The sequence below is a fragment of the Dipodomys merriami genome, unplaced genomic scaffold (assembly GCF_024711535.1).
Source record: "Dipodomys merriami isolate MVZ:Mamm:240054 unplaced genomic scaffold, mDipMer1.0.p SCAF_28, whole genome shotgun sequence".
NCBI lineage: Eukaryota > Metazoa > Chordata > Mammalia > Rodentia > Heteromyidae > Dipodomys > Dipodomys merriami.
This window is the reverse complement of record NW_027204270.1, coordinates 16,336,153-16,359,858: the sequence shown is the minus strand read 5'-3', so window position 1 is coordinate 16,359,858 and position 23,706 is coordinate 16,336,153. Positions and strand designations below refer to the sequence as shown.

Below are 23,706 nucleotides of genomic sequence, written 5' to 3'. Positions count from 1 at the left end.
GACGGCGGCGTGGCCTAGCAATTCAAACGTTCCCGCTCTGGAGCCCGACCTGGGTTCGGATCCCAAGGTCCACCTCTCACTAGCCCTGCCCCTGGGCGTCGTTGGCTGAGCCTGCGGGAGTCGGGACGGGGCCCAGCCCCTCCACTTGCGCGCCCTCGGAGCCGCCGCCGAGCCTCCTCCCCGCGCTCGCTCGCCGCAGGCAGGTTTGGAGGCGTTCTCGGCCTCCCGCCTCTCCTGGGGCCGATGGTGAGGGTGGTTGTGGAGAGGGAAGGGACTGTTTATTTCCACCTTTTTATTTCCTTCAGTGTGCACAGCGCGCTGTAATGCTTGAATGCCTGGGCGCTGCCTTTGAGCTTTTTCACTCAAGGATGGCGCTCTACCACTGAGCCATAGCCCCACTTCTGACTTGTTAGTGGTTAATTGGAGAGAAGAGTTTCAGGGACGTTTCTGCCCTAGCTGGCTTTAATCTGTGATCCTCAAAGGATTACAGGCTCGAGTCGCTGGCCCTGCTGGGACCTGTTTTCTGACACTTGTCCACCAACCCAAGAATGAGGAGGATGAAAATCAAATCCTCCCTCTGGATGCCTCGTCTTACCTGACACTCCTCTACATCCTTCCCATCCCAGCTGGCTTCACCAAAGTTAACCTCCTGCCCCACACAAGGATGTCAACCTATTTTTCCCTGACCTCCCACAGTTCAGGGCTACTTCTGGGCTCTTTCTTTTAGGTTTCAACCTAAACTCATCTCCACAGCTTTATTCCTTCCTCTTGTTCCTGCTTCCCCACCTCTTCCTCACCCATTCCCACAGTCCCAAAGCTCCCAGAATCCTCCCACTTTGAGAGCCCTATCTGGCCTCTCCAATAAGAGCACTTTGGCTCAGACATGCAGCCTGTGGACACTGCACAAAGTAGAGTTATCTCATGAAACCCTCCCTGTTGCTAGATGTTACCTCCATTGAGAGAAGAGGGCTCCTTCTCAGACTGTGCGCCACCCTCTCCCCACCCCCAAGGTAGGCCTGGGTTACAATGGGAAGGGAAGGCTCTAACCCCTGGAGGGCACAAACAGCCATCTGGCTTCATTTTTGGCTCTATTGGGACAAGTAGTTTCATGTATGCCCTGGGAACTGTCAAGAACTGGGTTGCTATGCCTTTAATCCCAGATACTCAGGAGACCATAATCAGGAGGAAATGAGTTCAAGGCTAGCCCAGGCAACATGTTAGCAAGGCTATATCTAAAAAAGTAAAGTAAGACGGGCTGGCTCAAATGGTAGAGTGCCTTCCCAACAAGCACGAGACCTTGAATTCAAACTCCAGTACCACCAAGTAAACAGACAAACCAAAAAACCTGGACCATTTTCTGCCTTGCAAGACATGATCTATTTCCACGAGGAGGGCGCCATAGATCTGAAAGTTCAGACTCTCCTAAAAAAATTGCAGGAGAAACCCCAGAGACCCCAGGCAGTGGAGAACCCCCTTTTCAGAGAGCTTCCCATGATAGCAGGGAGGGGGCTCCTGGGATGTGCACAGGGCGGGGAAGGGGGTAGCTCAACCTTAAAGGCAGTTTATTGGACAACTTATGGTGAAGCAGCTTCTCTGGGCCCTGGTAAGGCCCTGGGGCTTCTGCGCCCATCTGGGCAAAGGGCAAATACCCAGGGGCAGGCCCAAGCACAGGCTCCATGGCAACACTGGCATGGTCGTGGGACAGTGATGGCAGGTTTCTCAGACTCCAGCTTCCGGTGAGCTCAGGGTTGAGGCCCCCTTAGCCCAGGTCAGTGGGGGTAAGGGGAAGGAAGCCTGGTTGGGGCTGCCCTGGGAGAGCCTGGCAGTTTCTAGAAGCCTAGAGCAGGTGGCAGGCAGGCAGATGCCATCACAGAGGCTCGTTGCCACAGTTGCTTTTGCCTTTCTTATGCTTGGCCTTGGGGAAGGGGATGTCGAGGGACTCTAGGCGGAAGGGTCTGGGCTGGGGCATTTCAGGGGCCTGGGGGAGGGAGATGGCAGGGTTGTTGCCGAGCGGGGAGGTGAAGCCTGGCGGGGAGTTGCGGTGCGCTGTGGAGAGGAGGGCAGAGACCAATGTGAGTCAGGAGAGCTGGGCAGGGAGCACACCCCACCCCCACTGGGCTCTGTGCTACTCAGGCCCACTCAGGTCTCAGCTGGGGCTTTGGGGGTCTTAAAGCCTCAAGCAGACAAGCTCAGACACAGCCCAGCCTCCCATTTCCTAGCAGTATCACCTTGGGCAAGCCACTTGGCCCCTCTGAGCCTCAGTTTCCTCACCTGCAACATGGCCCAATGCCAGGCACCCAATTGATGCTCGTTTTCTTTCCTGTCCTAGCCACCTCTTCTCCCACACCCCCCCCCCATTATTTTTCATCTATGCTCACTGTCTCTGGGACTGGCATTTGAACTCAGGACCTTACATTCCATATCTGGCCCTTTATCATGACTCCTATCTTGCTGTTTGCTCAACCAGCCTGGTTCTTTGCTTAACTGGAGATAAAGAGTTTTACAAGATTTGTCTTCCCAGGCTGGCTTCAAACCAAGATCCTCTGGATCTCAGCCTCCTGCATAGCTGGGATCACAGGTGTGCGCCACTGTGCCCAACCACTCACACTGCCAGCCTCAGAGCAGAACTTGACTTGCTTCTTAGTCCTATTTCACTGAAGCTCTTAATTCTTGAAATTATTTTGTTTTGGGAATCCTTCTGCCCCCTTAGGTTCAGTGGGCCTGAGCAAATGAAGTTGGTTGCCTTTACTTAGGGAAAGCCAGCATACCTACATCTGAGGAAACAAGACTAAGCAAGACCTGGCCTATGCACAGCCTTCCTGCGTGTTAGGAGACTCCCTGCATACCTACTTAGGCCCTGGCTGAGCTGTTCCCCAGCTCGTCTGAGTCCTGAGAAAGGCCTGTCATGCCCCTTGTTTTATAGCTGAGGACACTGAGGCTCATTGAGGGAGAGAGGGTTGAACCCAGGTCTCCTCTGGGTTGAGGGGATGTGGGGAGCACGGGGCACTCACCCAGACTCTTCATGGGGTCCGTGTTGAGGATCTGGCTGGCCCGCTTGGACCGGAAGTAGTTACTGGCAATGTTTTCACTGTCGCTTCGACTGAGCATCAGCTTGTAGCGGTCTTCCTCCTGCTGAGACCCCCCCAACCCCATGTGCAGCTCCTTTCTTGAGACAGGAAGTGCCTTGCCCCTCCCCCACTGCCACCAATGGCAAGGGTGACATTACAGAGCCCAAATCTCTCACGGTATGAACTGCTCAGCCACCTTTATGAGCACTGCAACCTGAGTCCTAGCCCACCCCACCCAGGATGGGCATTCCCTGCTGTGACAGTGGTGTCCGGGTCCCATCTCTTCCTTCAGGAAACTTCCATGCCCTCTTGTCTGTGGGGTTTTTTTTTGTTGTTGTTATTGTTGTTTTTGTCAGTCATGGGGCCTGAACTCTGGGCCTGGGCGCTGTCCCTCAGCTCTTCAGCTCAAGGCTAGTGCTCTACCTCTTGAGCCACAGCGCCACTTCCAGCTTTTTCTGCTTATGTAGTGCTGAGGATTCGAACCCAAGGCCTTATGCAAGGCAAGCACTCTACCACTGAGCCATCTTCCCAGCCCCTGTTGTCTGTCTTTAGTCAGCCCTTGTCTGGGCTGGGAGCCATCCTCCAGGTCCTAACCCCAAGCCTGACCCCACCCCCAGGACAATATGGCGGCCCCCTGTGTCCTCTGTCCTGCTCGTCAGCTTTTGTTTTCTCATAGCAGCTTCACGGAGGTCACAGAACAACCCAGCCCCGGTCACATGCCCAGTCTTCCCAAAACTTTCCACAATCTTTGGTGTAAGGAGATCTGAAAGGGTCAGATCTCTTCTGTGTCCCTGAAGCCATCTGTCTTCCCCATTGCAAGGAACGCCTGAAACTGCCACAGCAACAAAGGCAGACACAGGATGAAGCAAGAACAGAGCCCTAGACGTAGAGCCCCACATACCGGAAACTAGATTACTTCTATGGATCAATACATTCTTTTTCTTTTTCTTTTTCTTTTTTTTTTGGTTGGTCATGGGCCTTGAACTCTGGGCCTGGGCGCTGTCCCTGAGCTCTTCAGCTCCAGGTAGGCCCTCTACTGCTTGAGCCACAGCGCCACTTCTGGTCTTCTAGTGGTTTATTGGAGATAATAGTCTCAGGGATGTTCCTGCCCGGGCTGGCTTTGAACTGTGATCTTCAGATCTCAGCCTCCTGAGTAGCTAGGATTATAGTCATGAGCCACCGGTGCCTGGCTCTATTTCTTTGTGATCATTTGCTTTGGTATCTATAACTTAGTGATACAAAAATGTCGTGGTCCCAGGTTAAGATTCTTTGTTTTTACAACAACTCAGCCTTTCTGATGCAATTAAGCCATCAAAGCCACCAGGCCAGCTTTAGATAGCGTGCAACCGCTTTCAGTCATCCCAGGCTGCTCAGGCAGATGCCTGGCTGGAACTGGTAGCTTTCCCTGGAAAGGTATGTTCTGAAATGTCCATAATGGGCCGGGCACCGGTGGCTCACACCTGTAATCCTAGCTACTCAGGAGGCTGAGATCAGAGGATTGAGGTTCAAAGCCAGCCCAGGCAGGAACATCCGTGAGACTCTTATCTCCAATAAACCACTAGGAAACCGGAAGTGGTGTTATGGCTCAAGCGGTAGAGCACTCGCCTTGAGATGAAGAGCACAGGGACAGCGCCCCAGCCCAGAGTTCAAGCCCCACGATCGATAAAAACAAAAACAAAAAAACCCATAATGGTTCAAGGCAGGGGTCAGGAGATTGTAGCCAACAGGTCAAACCTGTCACAGGATGTTTTTGTAGTATCTATGTAGTATCTATTCTTGTTTATCTACTTAAGTATCTATTTTATGTAGTATCTGTTTTTGGTGACTGATTTCTGTCACAATAGAAACCCTTAGATGGTAGAACCAAAAACATTAGCTGTTGGGTCCTTTTCAGAGATGGTTTGTTGGCTCAAGGCTAGTGCTCTACCACTTGAGCTTTTTCTGAGTAGTTTAGGAAGATAAGAGTCATATGGATTTTTTTCATGAGCTGGTTTCTAACTGCAATCCTCAGATCTCGGCCTCCTGAGTAGCTAGGATGGCAGGCGTGAGCCACTGGCACCAACTAAGGATGCACATTTCTGACACAAGTCATAGGTAATAGGAAACTCCCAGCCACTGACTACAGACTCCAAGAGGACCCTTTGGGTCCAAGGATGCTGGCATCCAGGGAAATAAACTGTTCTATCTACCCTATGGATTTGAGGCCGAAGCATCTGCTGCTAAGTGGGGCCAGTGGCTTAGAGTCCTCTATGTTCTTCTCTCAGCCTGGAGGCCTAAGTGCCTTTGAATAAGGACCAGAGTCAGGTGCTAAGGGAGTGCCAGGAAAGGATTTGGGCTCAGTACTCTGCTCTAATCCTCCTGCAAGAACAGCAGCCTGGTTCCTCGTGGTATGGCTGACCCACTATACCCCAGCTGTCCCTTTCCCCTCTGTCCCTCTCCATCCCTTCCCCCTTCCTCCGCCTCCCTCCTTCCCTCCTCCCCTCCCTGGGCCTTACCACGTTTGACTCTCCACTGTCTGCTGCAGAGGTTTTGCGGACTGCTTTGTTGGGTGTCCCAGTTGAAACTGCTATGAGAAAACAAACGCTGAAGAGCAAGGCCTGGAGGTTGCAGGAGGCCGCCACACCCTCCTGAAGGGGGAGTCAGGCCTGGCTCAGGAATTTGAATCAGGAAAACAGGGCCCAGCCCAGGCATGCGACGACTGGGAACACCAACAGGACATCTGGTGGGACAGTGGGTACACAGGGCAGAGAGAGAGAGAGAGACCCCTGCTGCCCAGAACCACAGGGAAATGGAGCTGGCTGGAGTAGCCACAGGACAGTGGTGTGGAAGAGATGGAGACCTGGGCCTCCTCCTGTTGAGGAAGGGCCGTGGAGAGTGGGAAGCACTTGTCACTCCCCAAACAGGCATCAGAGGCATTGCCATAGCCGTGGGTAATTCCATCTAAGGATGGAATGAAGGCCAGGCACTTACTGTGAGCCAAGTGTTTACCATCTGAACACATTGAAAGCCTCACAGCAACTTTTCCTTTCCCTCAGTCCTGGGAATGGCACACCTCTTTCTCCAAAACACGCTTTCTTGCCCTCCCTCCCCGGTGTGACAGATGCCAGAGATCACAGCTTGCTTCCTGTCCTCTCCCCTTCTCCCCTGCCCCCCCGCCCCCTCCCCCTCTCCCGTAGGAAGGCAGCAAGTGAGCCAGTGCCTCACCTATGGGCAGGCTGGTTTTCATGACCATAGGCTCCGGGATCTTCCAGAAGCCATTCTCTTCATCCCAGCTGGACTCGCGCCGGATCCTCTCCAGGTTGCTATAGTTACAGTCCCGGCGGATGAGGGGCTGCACCTGTTCCAGCAGCTGCTGGAGCAGCATGGCGTCCCGCTCCTGCCGCCGGATGGTGGCCAGGTAATCGATCTTCTCCAGCGCAAACTCCGACTGCAGGTCTTTGATCTCCACCTCTGCCGCACGCAGCTGACAGCCAGGGACAGGTGAGAGTAGGGAAGATGATCGCCACCCACCTCAGCACTGTCTGCTCCCGAGTGCCCACCGGTCCTTCTACCCATCCACACTCTCTCCACCTGGCACTCAGCGTGTCCACGGCCCTCAAAACCCTAGCTGTGGGCTAGAAAGGTGGCTCAGTGGTAGAGCACTTGCCTGGCATGCATGAGGCCCTGGGTTCAGTTCCTTAGCACGACATAAACAGAAAAAGCTGGAAGTGGCGCTGTGGCTTGAGTGGTAGAGCGCTAGCCTTGAGCTGAAGAGCTGAGGGACAGCGCCCAGGCCCAGAGTTCAGGCCCCATGACTGGACCCAAAAAAAAAAAAAATGACTGGGGGAAGCCAGCCTGTAATCCTAGCTACTCAAGAGGCTGAGATCTGAGGATCTTAGTTCAAAGCTAGCTGGGCAGGAATCTCCTTGAGAACTCTTATCTCCAATTAACCACCAGAAAACCGGAAATAGAGCTGTGGCTCAAAGTGGTAGAACATTAGTGAAAAAGCTCAGGGCAGTGCCCAAGCCGTGAGTTCAAGCCCCACAGCTGACAAAAAAAAAAAGAGGAAAAAGTGCCCCCACCCAATGCTGCAGTCACCCAAGTGACCAAGGGGCTCATCTCCTAGCACCAACATCCCTTCTCTCCCGGGGCCACAAGCTGCTATGCTATATTTCATCGCCACCACTGTCATCCTGAACTACTCAAGGAGCTAAGATCTAGAAGATCACGGTTTGAAGCCAACCCAAGCAAAAACATCCTCAAGACTCTCTCTCAATCAGCAAAATGCCAGATTGGAGGCATGGTTCAAGTGATAGAGCACTAACTGTAAGCAAGAAATATAGACAAGTGCTGAAGCCCAGAGTTCAAGCCCAGGTAGCAGCACTGCACCTCCATGGGAGCATGCATTCCAGAGGTCGCTCCTCCCTCCCAGGTCACCAGACTGGCCCCTGCCTCCTCAGAACGCAGGGGGCCGCCCACAGCCTGCACTGCTGGGCCCTGAGCCCTCAGGCAAGCAGAGACCGCATGACTGGTAAAGGACAGGTTTTAAACTCTTGGGAATGATGACCTCCCGATCAGCAGCAGCGCCTGGCAGGGCACAGGTGGCAGGGTGGGCACTGGGCTGATGTCGCTGTTTCTCAGGCTGGGTACCACGTGTGGTATTCACCCTTACATACTTTAGTCTCTCTCCAAGCCTTCATCATAATTCTTTCTGTAGCCCAGGCTGGCTTCCAACTCCTAAGCTCAAAAGATCCTCCCACCTCTGCCTCCACTGAGACTCCAGGCATATGCCCCTGGCACCTGGCACAGACATTTTTATGACAGTTTTATTGAGATTTCCATATTCCATATGCTCTCCCCTCTTCTACTTCCACAAGCTTGTGCAACCATTGCCACAGTCAAACTTAGAACATTTACACCAACCACAAAGACCCCATGCCTATCTGCAGTCCATCTCCGCCTGCCCCCACCCCCAGCCTGCATGAACTGAACCTTTCTGTCTCTATAAGGCATGCCTAGTCTGGACATTTCATGTGAATGCAGTCACCCAGTATGTTCTCCTAGGCCTGGCACCTTTCATTCAGCATGATGTTTGCAAGGCCATCCATGTTGTAGCATGGGTTTCTTCTTCATCCCTTTTTTTCTGCCAAATAATTTTCTTCTATACCTCCATTCCTGAGTTGTTTCTACTTTGAAGATACTACAAATAATGCCCACATGAACACTAGTATACAAGGTCGATCTTTCCTTTTTTGTTTTTGTGCTTTTGTGTTGCTGAGACTCAAACCCAGAACCTCACACATGCTTAGACAAGAGCTCTACCACTACTCAACTTTCCAATGCACCCAAGAGTACAGGCTTTTTTTTTTTTTTAACATAGTATCTTGCTCTAGGCTGGACTCAATCTTGCAATCCTCCTGCCTCAGCCTCCTGAGTAGCCACAATTACAAGCACGTACCACCATACCCAATTGTCACTGTAATTCTAGGTGCTATCTCTGAACTTTTTTGGGGGGGGGGAGGGGTCCGGTTGTGGGGCCTGAACTCTGGGTCTAGGCCTCAGCTCTTCAGCTCAAGGCTAGCGCTCTACCACTTGAGCCACAGCACCACTTCTGGCTTTTTTCTTTTTGCTTATGTGGTGCTGAAAACTGAACCCAGGACCTCATGCATGCAAGGCAAGCGCTCTACCACTGAGCCACCTTCCCAGCCCCCTTATCTCTGAAATTTTGTGCTCAAGGTTAGTGCTCTACCACTTGAACCAGAGCTTCACTTCTGGTTTTTTTTTGTTAGTCCTGGGTCTTGAACTCAGCCTGGGCATACTGTCCCTGAGCTCTTCAGCTCAAGGCAAGCACTTGAGCCACAGTGTCACTTCTGGTTTTCTAGCGGTTTATTGGAGATAAGAATCTCACAAACTTTCCTGCCCGGGCTGGCTTTGAACCGAGATCCTCAGATCTCAGCCTCCTGAGTAGTTAGGATTATAGGTGTGAGCCACCTGACTAGTGATAGATGCCTTTTGACGTCACTTTATTGCCAGCCCTCCCTGGCTAGAGCTCCAGGGTGTGAACAGGAGTGTTGAGGAGATGTCTTATTCCGGTTCTTAGGTGGGACACACAGCCCTTCACCAGCAACTCTGAGGGTAGGGGTCCCCTAACGCCCTCACCTTCTTCTGCACCTTCTCCAGCAGCCTGCTCTTGGCCCACACCTCCTCCTGGATGGAGTCATAGACGTTGAGCAGCACCCAGTCCCCGCTGTCCTCGTCTGAGTTCTGCAGTGCGGCCACTAGCTGCTTCTTGCGCTCATCTGCGTACCGCTTGCGCCGCTTGTGTTTCTCCTTCAGGTCCTTGTTCTTGGCCTGCTCTCCGCCCACCACCTGCTGTTCCAGCAGGTGCAGGCTGCAGGCGGGCACAGGGGGTGACAGGGACAGAGCCAGCCCCTGAGCACCTTCCCGCAGACAGTGCCTCCCCACAAACCCACTTCTCACAGCGGCACACAGAGGCCCAGAGAACTCTGTTAATGCTCAAGGGAAGAACAAGGGCTCCCCCAGGTTCTCCCCACCCACAGGCCTGTGCACACAGTCCCAGGAAGTGTGAGAACCCAGCTCCCACCCTGTCCCTATACTGGATGACAGCCCTTGTCACAGAGTGGGCTTATGGCTGAGCTCAAAGACCCAGACTGATAAAGCTCACTGTGGGCTGACAGTTTGAATGCACATGTGCGATGCATTTTAGAAAGCTGAATCCTAGCCCAGGACTCCCGGCTCTTGCCTGTAATCCTAGCTATTCAGGAGGCTGGGACCTGAGAAATGCAGTTCGAAGCCAGCCCAAACAGAAAAGTCTGGGAGATTCTTACCTTCAGTTAACCCACCAGAAATGCAACTGTGGCTCAAGTGGAAGAATAAAGCCTTAAGTGAAAATGCTAGGGAAAGCACCCAGGCCCTTTGCTCAAGCCCCAGTATTGGTAGATACGCGCGCACGCACACACACACACACACACACGCAACTCCCAAGGTTCACAATGTTTTATAGTTTTGGTATTTAAGGTTAGTATCGACAGAGGCTTCTGTGGAACTTTCTAGTGTCTAATAAAGACCCACAAAAATGTTTTGGGCCAGGCCCTGGTGGCTCATGCCTGTCATTCTAGCTACGGCTCAAGTGTAGGGTACTAGACTTCAGCAAAAAAGCTCAGGGAGGGGGCTGGGAAGGTGGCTCAGCGGTAGAGTGCTTGCCTTGCATGTGTGAGGCCCTGGGTTCCATTCCTCAGCACCACATAAGCAAAAAGAACAAAGGCGGAAGTGGCGCTGTAGTTCAAGTGGTAGAGCGCTAGCCTTCAGCTGAAGAGCTGAGGGACAGCACCCAGGCCCAGAGTTCAGGCCCCACGACCGGACCCAAAAAAAAAAAAAAGCTCAGGGACAGTGCCCAGGCCCTGAAGCACGCACACACGCATGCGCACACGCACACGCACACACACACACACACACACACACGCACACACACACACACACACACAAAACACAAGCCATCCACCCATCCCTTATCCTGGGCCATGGCTCCTTGTTGCCCTTTGGCGGCCTCCTCCCACTCCCCCCCCCACGCCCCCACCCCCTGCCAGCCAGTTCAAGCTCTGATGCTCACCGGGCCAGCACCCGCTGCTGGTCTACCACATGCAGCAGTTCATCAGGCAGCTTGGCCTCCGCCCCACTCAGGCCCAGGCTCTCCCTTCTGAGGCTTGCTGTGGCCAGCCGGGGCCGAGGCTGGAACTCCAGGGCCTCGTGGACCTCAGGCTCCAACAAGACACCAGTCTCTGCTGTGCACACCACTATGTTCGGAGCCAGATCAGCCTCCTGGATACGTAGAGAGAAACCAGGCTGGAGCGGGAAGGCCCCCGGGAAGGCCATCATTGTCAGGAGGCCTTGGTGCCCCAGGGCCCTTCCTGTCCACCAAGACCCCTGGCTTGGATCCTCCATCCAAAATGCTCTGAAATCTGGAGCATTTGGGAATGTCACAGTTCTCAAATCATTTTGGAGGCACCACAGGTGGCTCACACCTGGAATCCTGGCTACTCGGGAGGCTGAGCCCTGAGGATTTATGGTTCCAAGCCAGCCCAGGCAGGAGAGTCCATGAGACTCATCTCCAATGAACCAGCAAAAAGCTGGAAGTAGAACTGTGGCTGAAGTGATATAGCACTAGCCTTGAGTGAAAAAGCTAAAGAACAGTGCCTAGGCCCTGAGTTCAAGGCCCAGTACTGGCACCAAAACCAAACCAAACCAAAACACCCCCACAAAAAGCGATTTTGGACATCAGATCATTTTCACATTAAGGATACTTACTGTCTTGGTAACTAAAAAAAATTGGTGCCCAAACAAATGCTCACTGACACCACCTCCACCAGACCCTCCCAAGCCATCTCCTGCTTCTCCTGCCCACTGCAATCCAGGGCAATTTTCTTCAAACTGTCAGCCAATCGCAGCAGCGCCATGGTGCCAGTGCAGTTCATGCACACAGTGAAACCATTTCTTGGACTTTCCAGCAGCTCCAGCTGTTTCTCCTATCTACCCACCCACCCATGCCTCTGTTGCTGAGAAAGTCAGGATTTCTCTGATCACAGGACCTCGATATGTACTGTTCTACTTGGTCCTTCCTTTTTTTTTGGGGGGGGGGGGTCAGGTCGTGGGGCCTGAACTCTGGGCCTGGGCGCTGTCCCTCAGCTCTTCAGCTCAAGGCTAGCGCTCTGCCACTTGAGCCACAGTGCCACTTCCGGCTTTTTTTTCTTTTTGCTTATGTGGTGCTGAGGAATTGAACCCAGAGCCTCATGCATGCAAGGCAAGCGCTCTACCACTGAGCCACCTTCCCAGCCCATGGTCCTTCCTTCTTAGCCAGGTCCTACCTTTAGCCAGGTCCTTTCATCCATTCCATCTACTATCTACTGAGAACCCTCAGCATGCTATCCCCACCCAGTGCCAGGTTCTTAGCTCTGCCTCTTGGCCTCACTAATCTGAAGGCCTAAAAGGGGTAAAGTAGTCACACAGCCTTGCAGATAGATACGCAGTGGCACCAGGCCTGATCCGCAGCCCTGTCCTCTGTACCCGCAGGGCCCAAAGGCCTCCATCCTCCTCATTCCCACCTGACACAGTACCATGACAGTCCTCAGGTCCAAAGGCCCCTGGGGACCGAGTTCCACTAGCCTGGGGAGGGTGGACCAGGAGGGCAAGACCCAGAGAGGGAGGGGACAGGAAGTTTAATGGTCCAACCAACCATGGAGGCCAGGGAGGAACTCACAGTGGTTGGTGGGAGTTCGTAGTCTGCCATCTCTGCTGCTGACCTGGCGTCACTGGGCTCCATCAGGGGCAGCGGCTTGGGGAAAGATAGGGTAGAAGAGAGGAGGGATGGTTTGGGCCAGAATCCTCCTTAACTCACCCTCCTCCCTGCCCTGAGCTCTACTTCAGTTCCCTGTGAGACTTCAGGAGAGCAGGGCAGAGAAAAAGACAGGAAGAAAAAGGAAAAAAGTGTGCATGTGTGTGTGTGCATGTGTGTGTGTGTGTGTGTGCATGTGTGTGTGTGTGTGCGCGCATGTGCGCCAGTGCTGGGGCTTGAACTCAGGCCTGGGCACTGTCCCTTAGTGGGGTTTTTTGCTCTCTTTTGGAGGGGGGTACTGCTCCTGGGGCTTGAACTCAGGGTCTGGGTATTGTCCCTGAGTTTTTGTACTCAAGGTTAAAACTCTACCACTTGAACCACAGCTCCAGTGCTGGCATTTTTTCTGCTTAAAGAATCTCAAGGGGCTGGAAAGTTGGCTCAGTGGTAGAGCGCTTGCCTTGCATGCCAGAGGCCCTGGGTTCGATTCCTCAGCACCACATAAGTAAAAAGAAAAAAAGCCGGAAGTGGCCTTGTGGCTCAAGTGGTAGAGCGCTAGCCTTGAGCTGAAGAGCTGAGGGACAGCGCCCAGGCCCAGAGTTCAGGCCCCATGACCTGACCCCCCCCAAAAAAAAAAAAATCTCAAGGACCTTCCTTCGTGGGCTGGCTTCAAAGCAGGATCCTCAGATCTTAGCCTCCTCCGTGGCTAGGATTACAGGTGTGAGGTATCCACACTCAGTTTTCCCCAAGTGTTTTTGCTCAAGGCTGGCACTCTACCACTGGAGCAACTACTCCACTTTTGGCTTTTTGGGTGGTAAATTAGAGATAAGATTTCTTTCCTGGGCTGGCTTCAAACCATGATTCTCAGATCTCAGCCTTCCTGAGTAGCTAGGATTAGAGGTGTGAGCCACCAGTACCCGACTGAAGAACATTTCTTTAAACCATAAAGAAAGAGAAGGAAGGGGGAGGAGCAGCACCTTAGGACCCGGGGTCCTAAAAGAGGCAGCTGAGTTCCCAACAACATCCTCCAAGCTCACTGCCCTGAGCCTGTGAGCCCAGGAGGGGTCCCAGGACCCAGAGCTCCTCAGGCCTGAGCCCCGAGTCACATGATAGCCACCTCCCCCACACAGGCTGTGTCCACTTGTGGAATAGGTGCTTAGTATTTCCATCCCAATGTTTCTGCATTACCAGAATTTTCCCCCAGAGACCCCTGGATACCAGGCCCCCAGGCTGGCCACTAGGTCAGAGCCACAGTAGACACAGGGAGAAAGCCTGTCCACACAATAGCCCCCAGGCCCCAGTCCATTCTGCCTGCATCCCACAGAGCCCCGGCTACCTGCACTGGGTCTTCAGTGATGCCCTCCAGCGCTGCGTCCCCCACGGCCGCAGTGGGGGACAGTTGGGCCATTTTGACCTCCAGGTGGACAAGCGGGTCCTGCAGATGTGACGCCACCTGCAGGGGCACCATGGGCACCTCCTCATCCTGCATGTCATTCTCTCCCTCCAGTGAGGGCCCCTGGGCCTCCTGGCCAAGATAGTCCTCTGGGAAGTACCTGCCCCCAGACTCCACCCCAGGCCCCGAGAACTCCACGTTGGCAAGCTCCTCAGGCCCAGGGAAGGCCTCTGACATGGAGGAGTCTTCCAGTGTAGAGGACTCGTTGGACCCAAAAGAAATCTCAGACTTGGCGGGCTCCATTTGGGGCAGCTCTTCAAACCCTGGGGAATCCTGGGCCTTGGTGAACTCCCCCGGGGGCAGCAATTCGGCCATGCAGAGGATCTCAGGCTTCATAACCATCTCGTACTGCACAGCCGGGGCGTGCTCGGACCTGCTGGCAAACTCGGCCTTGGACATGACCTCAGCCGGGTAAAGGACTTCTGCCTTCAGGACAGCTTCTGCAAGACAAGACATAGATAGAGACAGACAGACAGACAGACAGAGACAGACAGAAAGACACAGAGAAAGACACAGCTAGATAGACAGACAGGCAGATAGACAGACAGGCAGATAGATAGATAGATAGATAGATAGATAGATAGATAGATAGATAGATAGATAGATAGATAGATAGATAGATAGATAGATAGATAGATAGATAGATTAACAGGTAGACAGATAGCTAGAAATGTAGATAGATGGGGGGAGGGCTGGGCACCAGTGACTCACACCTGTAACCCTAGCTACTCTGGAGGCTGAAATCGGAGGATTGAAGGTTGAAGCCAGCACAGGCAAGAAAGGCTCTTATCTCCAATTAACCAGCAAAAAGCCAAAGGTGGAGGTGAAGCTCAAGTGGTAGAGCATTAGCCTGGAGCAAAAAAAAGGTACAGGACAGCATAGAGGGTCCTGAGTTCAAGCTCTGATACCAGAACAAAGAAAGAAAGACACAAGCTGGGCGTCAGTAGCTTACGTCTGTAATCCTAGCTACTCGGGAGGCTGAGATCTAAGGATCAAGGGTCAAAATCAGCCCAGGCAGAAAAGTCCCTGAGACTCTTATCTCCAATAAACCATTTAGAAAACCAGAAATGGTGCTGGGCTCAAGCGGTAGAGCGCTCTCTTTGAGCTGATAAGTGCAGGGAGAGCGCCCAAGCCCAGAGTTCAAGCCCATGACTGACAAAAAAAAAAAAAAAAAGAAAGAAAGAAAAAGAGAGAGAAAGACACAGATAGATGGACAGACACAGAGCCAGAGAACCTCCTACAGCATCCCAGAGGGGACAGGTGTGGGACCACTTCCCAAAAAGGTGGCCACAAACTCACCATCTCCAAGAATAGTCTGAGTACACAGTCTGAGCTGGAGAGTCTGAGCACGCAGAGTCCAGCTAACGCCCGTGTGCCCCCATCCCCACGCTGCTCACTCCTCATCAGAGCCTAAACCCTGCCTCCTCTTCTTCAGGGAAGTCCTCCCTTCCAGCATGGAGCCCAGACTCCACCCAGGAGCAGCTGCCCCTCCACTCCCACTGACTCCCAACGCTGAGCACCCAGGGCCAGGGACCCTGCGACAGCACCCCGGCCCCAGAGGATGCTGGGTGCCCAATGCCAAATGGAAACTGTGAACTCACGTTAGCACGTGTGGGAACACATCAGCACTCCCAGTAACTAAATAGTGGAGGCCCAGTATTCATATGGTAAGCAACAGTCTGAAGGACAGAAAGCTAAAAGTTGCCCTCTTCTTCCTCTGGGCCTGTCAGGAGCAGCCTCCCCCTCACGTGGGTGGGGGCTCTAAACCCCCTCCACACATCATTGCTGTGTCCCCTAAAGAGAGTCCTGCTTAGCTGGGAGCCTATAGCTCACGCCTGTCATCCTAGCTACTCAGGAGGCTGAGATCTGAGGATCACAGTTCAAAGCCAGCCTGGGTAGGGAAGTCCGTGAGACTCTTATCTCCAATTAGAGTGCTTGCCTTGAGCTGAAGAGCTCAGGGACAGTGCCCAGGCCCAGAGTTTAAACCCCATGACCGAGAGAGAAAGAGAGAGAGAAAGAGACAGAGACAGAGACAGACAGAGACAGAGACAGACAGAGAGATAGAGACTGAGACAGAGACAGAGACAGAGAGATAGAGACAGAGACATAGAGTCCTGCTTCCCTTTACTGAGGCATGGCACCTCCTCTGCCTAAGTGGCCTGGACCTCGCCCAGCCTCAGTTTCTCCACCTGTTATGTGAGGAATGGTAGCTTCTCCCAGGAAGGGGGAGGCTCAGAAGGGGGCACGGAGAGCTCCCCTATCGTGTGTGGCACACAGCGATGGCCACAAGCAGCGCTGACCCCAGTACTCATCACCAGCACCAGACAGGCTGTTCTGGTACGACAGGTGGCAGCAGGCAGCCCAGCCTCTCTGCAACAGGGTATCTGAGTCATAGCCATGGGAAAGCATCCTAAAAGGCCAAATAGAAGACAGAAACATCCACACAAGTAAACACTCTTCCTTGTGACTGAGTCTTTATGGCACACAGGCACCACAGCAAGAGGTGCCTTGAGCTGGGCCCGGGGCCAGGCCCCACCATACAGACTTGGAACCCAGGCTCTACTTTACCAGCTGTGAAGACAATGGCAGGTTGCCTTGGTTTCCTCGTCTGTACCACCCGGCTAACTGTGGTACCTGTCTGGCTGGGCGGTTGTGGTGTGAGGTGGGAACTAGGCGGGTCGGGTGGCGGCACGCACCTGTCTCCTTCCGCAGGCTCTCCTCCAGCGTGGACAGCTTCACGTCGTATGAGTTGCGCATGGCTGTGATGTCCTCCTCCAGCCTGGCCCGGGACTCCTGCTCCGCCTCATAGTCGGCCCTCAGCCGGGCCAGGCGCTCCTCGTACTCCTGGGTGGGAGGGAAGACGGGGAGGGTAGCGCCTTCCAGTAATGCACACATTGCGGACAACAGAAGAGAATAACACGAGACCCGTGGCATGCTGGCAGCGGCTCACTGGCAGAGAGGCCAGAGAGGCAGAGAGGGCGTTAGGCATTAGGCACCAGCACCTGGCTTTCTTTATGTATTTTTAATGGAATAGATAGATAGATAGATAGATAGATAGATAGATAGATAGATAGATAGATAGATAGATATGTTTGTTTGCAAACACTTTCCATACAACACACTGTGTCTTGAACCCCTTTGCTCACCCACAAATACATGGTAGCCCTTAACGCACTGATGACAGAGTAGAATATTTTCTCCATCTGTGTGGTAGCACTCTGTATATGTGTGGTGTGTGTGTGTGTGTGTGTGTGTGTGTGTGTTGGTACTGGGCCTTGAACTCAGAGCCTCTCACTCTTGTTTGGCTTTCTTGCTTACAACTAGTACTCTCTACTACATGAGTCATACCTCCGTCCAGCTTATTCCTAGTTAATTGGAGGTGGAGTCTTCTAGTCATTTTTGCCTCCGCTGGGTTCAAACTGTGATCCTCAGATCTCAGCCTCCTGGGCAGCTAAGATTAGAGGTGTGGCCCACAAACACCCCCAGATACTCTCCCCCCCCCCACAGTCCTGGGGCTTGAACTCAGGGCCTGGGCACTGACCTGAGCTTCTTTTGCTCAAGGCTAGCACTCTACCACCTGAGCTGCAGTACCACTTCTGGCTTTCTCTGTTCATGTGGTCCTGAGGAATTGAACTCAGGGCTTCAAGCATGGTCGGCAAGTGCTCTGCCATTAGGCCACATTCCCAGCCCCCAGACGCTCACCCTTATCCCATCAGCCCCCACATGTCCCCACCTCTGCTCTCTGCCCATTCACACAGCCACATTCACTGTGCTCCTTCAGTGGCTGCTCGTGTTGCTGGGGAAATCCCTTCCTTTTCATTTTTATTTCGATCATGCTGAGGGTTGAACCCAGGACCTCTAGGACCTCAAGCATGCTAGACACGTGTTCTCACTACTGAGCTATGCCCCCTAACCCAGCCATTCTGGCTTCATTTTGTCTCTTCTCCCTTGTGACCACTAGGGGGCGGTGGTGCTCACTTGCTGATAGCCAGGGCTTGCCCAGGAATGAGGAAACCTCCCTTTGTCCAGCCTAGGGAATTTGTGACCCTGAGTCCACCATCACTAGGCAAGTCTACACCCACTCAGAAGCTTGAAAATGTGACTTTTCTCATTTCTGTGGGCTTGAGCTCAGCTCTCCTCTCGTGGCATACTGGACCTACCCCAGACCTGAGCTCCCAGGACCAAATTGCATTAGCTGGTCTGCCCCTCAGCCAGTCCTCAGCCCCCTCGGCCTGACAGAGGCCACACGCAGGCCAGACCCCAGGAGAGCCACACAGCCCAGAATCAGGCTTCTCATTGAGAGCCAACCGAGCCTGGAGTCTGAATGAAGCCCAGACAGGAGCGAGGATCTCTGCCCTGCTGCTTTCAGGGATGGTGGACACACACCTGTGAGGGGGCCCAGGGGCCCCCATGGGGGGGGGGTGACCGTTTTTCTCCAATGGACAACCCCACATGGACCACAGATCAAATAGGCGCCCTGGTCTCAGCCCATAGTGGGCTTGGCGGCAACTCTGAGGGTAGATCCATTCCTCTCTGACCACCTGGCCTTTGCACAGGCCACTCACACAGCCAAGCCTCTGTACTGCCATCAACCATGATCCTTGCCTTCAGTATTGAGGAGAGGGAGTCTCTGGGGTATCCCTAAAACCCTTTGTGTTCTCCCCACTGGTGTGACTCAGACTGTGGTGTGGAGTCAGGAACCTGAGTTCAAATCCCACTTTGGTTAGCTATGACCTTGAGTAAGTCTTGGCATCTCAGGAAGCCCCAGCTTTCTCAGCTACTAAAGGTGGGACAATGCTGGGCACCGGGGGGTGGGGTGTTACGCCTGTAACCCTAACTATTCAGGAGGCTGAGATCTGAGGATTGTGATTCAAAGCCAGCCAGGCCCACCGAGCCTGCCCATCAGCTGCTCTGCTCTCACCTCCCGGATCAGCTGCTTCTCCACCTCTGTGTCGGGCTGGATTACAGGGGGTGGCAACAGTCTCTCCTCAACCTGGACAGGATCCAAGGGTACCTGGCTGGACTGCAGGGCTGCAGGGAAACAGAGAAGAGTAGTGGAGAGCCGGGCACACATGGTGGGAAGGAACTAAGCAGAGATCAGAACCATGTGATTATTCAGAAAAGACGTGACAGTGTCGAATTCGATTCAGACACAGCTCCATAAAATGTGGTGTCACTCAGTCACCCAACAAGCCGGTGTGGGGCAGCTGGCGCTTCTGGAGACTGTAGAATGGGCAAATTCTACATCTATGCTGAGCGTCCCAGTGGAGAAAGCAACACAAGTACAAAACCAGGAGGATGCTGAGGTAGGGCAGGAGGAAAGAGGAGGATCCACCTCCAGTCCTGTGACCAAGCAAGGCCTTAGAGTAGGGGCAAGATGAAAGTAGAGATCTGAAGTAAGGGACAGAGGCATGTAGAGATCTGGGGAAAGAACTTTCCAATTCAGGGAGCAGAGTGTTCAAAGGCCCTGGGGCAGGCATGAGTCTACACTGGGAAGCCACTGGGCTCGAAAAAGTGAGTCATGGGGAGAATAGGCAGAGTCAAGTTTGGAAAGGAAATGAGGCCTCAGGAGTCAGGGTGGAGAGCAGACGGGAACACAGAAGCAACCCTGGAACAGCCAGGGTACGCGGGCTGGAAAGGGAGGATCTTCAGGGGAAGCTGGGGAGCCCAGAGGAAGATGGAGGCAGAGGGTGTCCAGGGAGCGAGGGTGTGGGAGGGCCGGCTGAGTCAGGAGGACAAGGCCAGTCTGAGGCCTGACAGCTGCATTACTTTTTTGGGGGGCCAGTCCTGGGGCTTAAACTCAGGGCCTGGGCGCTGTCCCTCAGCTCCTTTTGCTCAAGGCTAGTAGTCTACCACTTGAGCCACAGCACCACTTCTGATTTTTCTGTGTATGTGGTACTGAGGAATGGAACCCAGGGCTTCATGCATGCTAGGCAAGCACTCTACCCCTAAGCCACATTCGCGGCCCTGACAGCTGCATTTCTCACTGACAAAGAGCCACTTAAGAGAAATGGGGAGGCCTGCCTGGAGGAGGGGCGAGGCAGCACGGGGTGGGAGGGCGGTGTGGGGGAGGGCTGGGAGGGGCAAATGCTTCACACCGTGCCAAAGGGAAAGTCAGAGACATACAGTATACCAGGAGGAGCCCGGAGCCCCTGCAGCCCTGGTCACAGCGAGTGAGCTAGCTCCCAGCTTTTAACTGCTGCCTCTGAGAGCCAGGCTCTTCACCCAGGGACTGGCAAGGAGGGGCGCCAGGCCACTGTGAGGGCAGAGCTGGGAACCCTGGCCTCTCCTGGCTCTGTCTTCCCCTTACCAAGGCTGGTGGTGAGCAGGGTCGGACTGGGGAGGAAGGTCAGTAGGAAGACGCACCATGCCCTTCCTCCATGCTGCCCTGGCCACCCGCTAGCTCACCATCCTGCACCCGCCCCCAGACAGCCCGCAGAAACATCATCTTAGCAAGGAAGTGTCTCACTGCTAAGACCAGGCCTGATCATGAGTCCTCAGAGTCTTCTCATTGGCTGCATCCCATATTGCCTGGCCACGCCCTCCTCTCGGTCCTAACCTCTGTTTTGCATAGGTGATGGTTTCTGTAGTGTCCTGCTCCCTCAGCAGATCATGACGCAGCGTCTCAGCCTGACCCATCACTGTCCCCAGCACCCAGCCTCGGCCTACACACACAGGAGGTGTTCAGGGACCTCTGGATGGATAGGCGGACCCGGGTGGGGCTGGGAGGTGAATGTGTACCAGGGCAGAGTGGATAGACAGCTGGGTGACTGGAATGATGGGTGGAGAGCAGGAAGGGAGGGAGAGGGGGAGGGTGGGCAGGTGGGCAGATGCCTGAGCAGGTGATGGGTAAGTCATGGAGTGGGTGGGAAGGCAGATGGAAAGGTAGACGGTGAATGAGTCATTGTGGATAGATGGGATCGGGGGACAGGCCAACAAAGGGGTTGGTGCAGAATGATCAGGGGCCCATGGATGGAAGTATGAATAGGCTGGTGAACTCCAAGAGACAGAGGAACTGAACAGAGCACCTCAAGGCCCCTTGGGTGGGGAGGTCCTGAAGGCCTCTATTCCAGGCCTGGCTCCCCCTTGCCAGATGACAGCCCAAAGTTTGGGCGTGACAGACGCAGTAACAAGCTGCTTAGTTAGGAGCCGGGGTGGGATGTGAGGAAGTGAATCAGCCAGCCGCTAAGATCACGACTCTGCCACAGAGACTGGGGGCAGAGAATAGGGAGAGGACAGGGCAGATGCGCAGTGAGCGGGGCGGGGCCAGGCAGGGCAGGGCGGTGCGGGGCAGGGCAGGGGCCGGGCAGGGCCGGGGCTGGTCACACTGCTCACAGGAGATGCTAGCCTCCCTGGGAGGGAGGGGTGTTGGAAGAGAGGGGAGTCCTCGCCCCTTCAGTCCCACCTGTGCTGGGGCTCATCTGCTGGGCCAGGATGGCCCTCAGCCTCTTGATCTCCTCCTGATACTCTCGGAGCAGCGCCTCCTTGGGGTCTTCGTTGATGCGAGGCTGGTTCTTGATGTTCTTGGCTCGGTTGGCATAGCGCAGCGTGCTGAGGGTCTCGTCGTAGTTGTTGTCCGCTGGGGACAGGCAGGCCACCATCAGCGTCTTGGTGTTGCCGCCCAGCGAGTCCTGCAGCAGGCGGGTGAGCTTGGAGTCTCGGTAGGGGATGTGTTTGCAGCGCCCGTCCACAAGGGCAGAGATGACATTGCCCAGCGCGGACAGTGACAGGTTGATCTTGGTGGCTTCCTTGAGCCGCTCCCCTGTGGCCCCTGTCTTGGACTGCCTCTCGCTGCCTGCCAGGTCCACCAGGTTCAACTTCCCCGCACGAAGATGGTCCTTCCCCCTCTCGTCTGCAGACAAGCAAAGCAAGGTGCTTCGGGGTGAGCCCCACGGAAGCACGCGCAGCTCTCCAAGTCCCAGGTGCTCGCCACCCACCGAAAGCCTCGTTTCAGCAAAACAGGAGCCCCATGGAGGAAGCCCAGCCATGGTACCCATTCTCACAGATGTGAACACTGAGGCTCAGAAATGGTGCACAATTCACCCAAGGATACACAGATGGAAACTCAAGATCAGACCTTGGAGCTGACCCATGGGGCCAAAGGCAAAAGATATCATGTCCTTAAAAGCATCTACTTTGGAGACCTGTAGCCTTGACTCCCAAGACATATCTGTCTTCTTGCTGTGTGACGTTGGTAGAGCCATGTACCTCGCTAATGCAGACTAGAGCTGGCTGGCTCTCCTCGAGAGCTGGTTGTTGGGAAGAATAAAGTCAACTGGCATATTTTCATTGGGTTTCCCCAGCAGGAGTCCAGTTTCTCAAAAACAAGGCCAGGAGGGGCTGGGAAGGTGGCTCAGTGGTAGAGTGCTTGTGTCGCATTCATGAGGCCCTGGGTTCGATTCCTCAGCACCACATAAACAGAAAAAGCCACAAGTGGCACTGTGGCTCAAATGGTAGAGCACTAGTCTTGAGCTGAAGAGCTCAGGGACGGTGCCCAGGCCCAGAGTTAAAGCCCCACGACCGACACAAACAAAAAACAAGGCCAGTTCTGCAGAGCCTGGGTGTTGGGCACAGGAGAGCCAGACACTGGCTGGAGTCCTGGATTTAGATGCACTGGCTCATACCTGTAATCCTAGCTGAGGCTAAGATCTAAGGATCACAGTTCAAAGCCAGTCTGGACAGAAAAGACTCATATCCAATGAATTAAGCAGAAAGAGCTGGAAGTAGAGCAGTGGTTCAAATAGTAAAACCTAGACTTGAGTGAAAGTCCTGATTTCAAGCCCTAGGATTGGCATGTGTACGCATGCACGCGCACGCGCACACACACACACATACACACACACACACACACACACACACAGAGTGAGCTACTGTGTGTGGCTTGGTTGGCACCTAGTAAATGTTCATTAAGTCCACTTTGTCATCTAGTGGGCACAGCCAGCACAGAGACCCGTCTGCCCCCTCCAGGCAGTCCCTGGGGGCACCCTTCCCCATTTCCCACAGTGCTCACAGGCTCTAGCAGGGTTTTGACTGGCCGGTAGAAACCTGGCTCCAGGGGCTGGGCCCAGCTACCCGCCGCCGCCTGCATACCCACGGCATAGATCTCGATGCTGATGGTGAAGATGGAGTGAGAGCGCGAAGAGTCCTTGTTCATCAGCGTGTAACCCACCGAGCGGTTCTTCCAGCCCATCTCCATGATGCGCTCGCACTGGGCCACGCTGTGCACCGTGTGCATGGACAGCCCCTTCACGTACACGCCCTTCTCTGGGTGCTCCTTCAGCTGGGGGGGGGGAGGGGAAGGATGGACAGTGGGGCCCCCTGTCTCCAAGGAGCCCAAGACAACAGTTCAATCCAGACCTCCACAGTCCTCTTGCAGGACAGGTGACCACCTGTTTCCCACTCTGCAAACCTATCTGGGGCCAGTGACTGAACCCAAACCTCAGCCTCCACATCTGTAAGATGGGCACAAGTGCTCTCTCTCCATCGTTCAGATGGCCTTCCTCCAGGCAATGGGAATGGCCCACACTACCGGACCTCCTCCACTCAGGCACCATCCGCTGCCCAGGGTTTCTGCAAGCCCTCAGCTCCCCAGCCCAGCCCTGATGCGAGGTCCATGTCTCTCATGCACTTCCCAGGTGGCCAGGATGCCCTGTGGCTCTGAGAGAGCTGTGAAAAGCAATATTTTCCAAGTGTGAAAGGAAATAAGAGCCCTCTGGCAAGAGTGGAATGAATTAGGAGAGCAGATGTTTGCCAGTGGCCCTGCTGGCTGAAGCCACAGAGGCTCAGAGGTGTTGTTCCAGGCTGGGGGCTGGGGGGAAGAAGGGACAAGTTGGGGCCCTGTGGGGTGGGGGTGAGGTTTC

At 54.2% G+C, this 23,706-nt stretch overlaps 1 protein-coding gene across 2 annotated transcripts in view; it reads right to left on the bottom strand.

The window, feature by feature from the left end:
* Positions 1-1,357: 1,357 nt before the first annotated feature.
* Kif17 (kinesin family member 17) overlaps positions 1,358-23,706 on the bottom strand; it is a 34,970-nt gene continuing 12,621 nt past the window's right edge. Inside the window, exons 4-15 of one of the 2 annotated variants that reach the window (XM_070037743.1) lie at positions 22,937-23,126; positions 21,252-21,698; positions 18,768-18,877; positions 16,543-16,690; positions 13,730-14,286; positions 12,322-12,396; positions 10,678-10,886; positions 9,207-9,438; positions 6,273-6,531; positions 5,564-5,634; positions 3,012-3,132; positions 1,358-2,046 (exon numbers count right to left, since the gene is read on the bottom strand). In XM_070037743.1, the coding sequence (XP_069893844.1) occupies positions 1,868-2,046; positions 3,012-3,132; positions 5,564-5,634; positions 6,273-6,531; positions 9,207-9,438; positions 10,678-10,886; positions 12,322-12,396; positions 13,730-14,286; positions 16,543-16,690; positions 18,768-18,877; positions 21,252-21,698; positions 22,937-23,126 (2,598 nt within the window). In that variant the 3' untranslated portion in view covers positions 1,358-1,867. The remainder of the gene's footprint in view (positions 2,047-3,011; positions 3,133-5,563; positions 5,635-6,272; positions 6,532-9,206; positions 9,439-10,677; positions 10,887-12,321; positions 12,397-13,729; positions 14,287-16,542; positions 16,691-18,767; positions 18,878-21,251; positions 21,699-22,936; positions 23,127-23,706) is intronic. The other variant, XM_070037744.1, reaches the window with a different exon arrangement.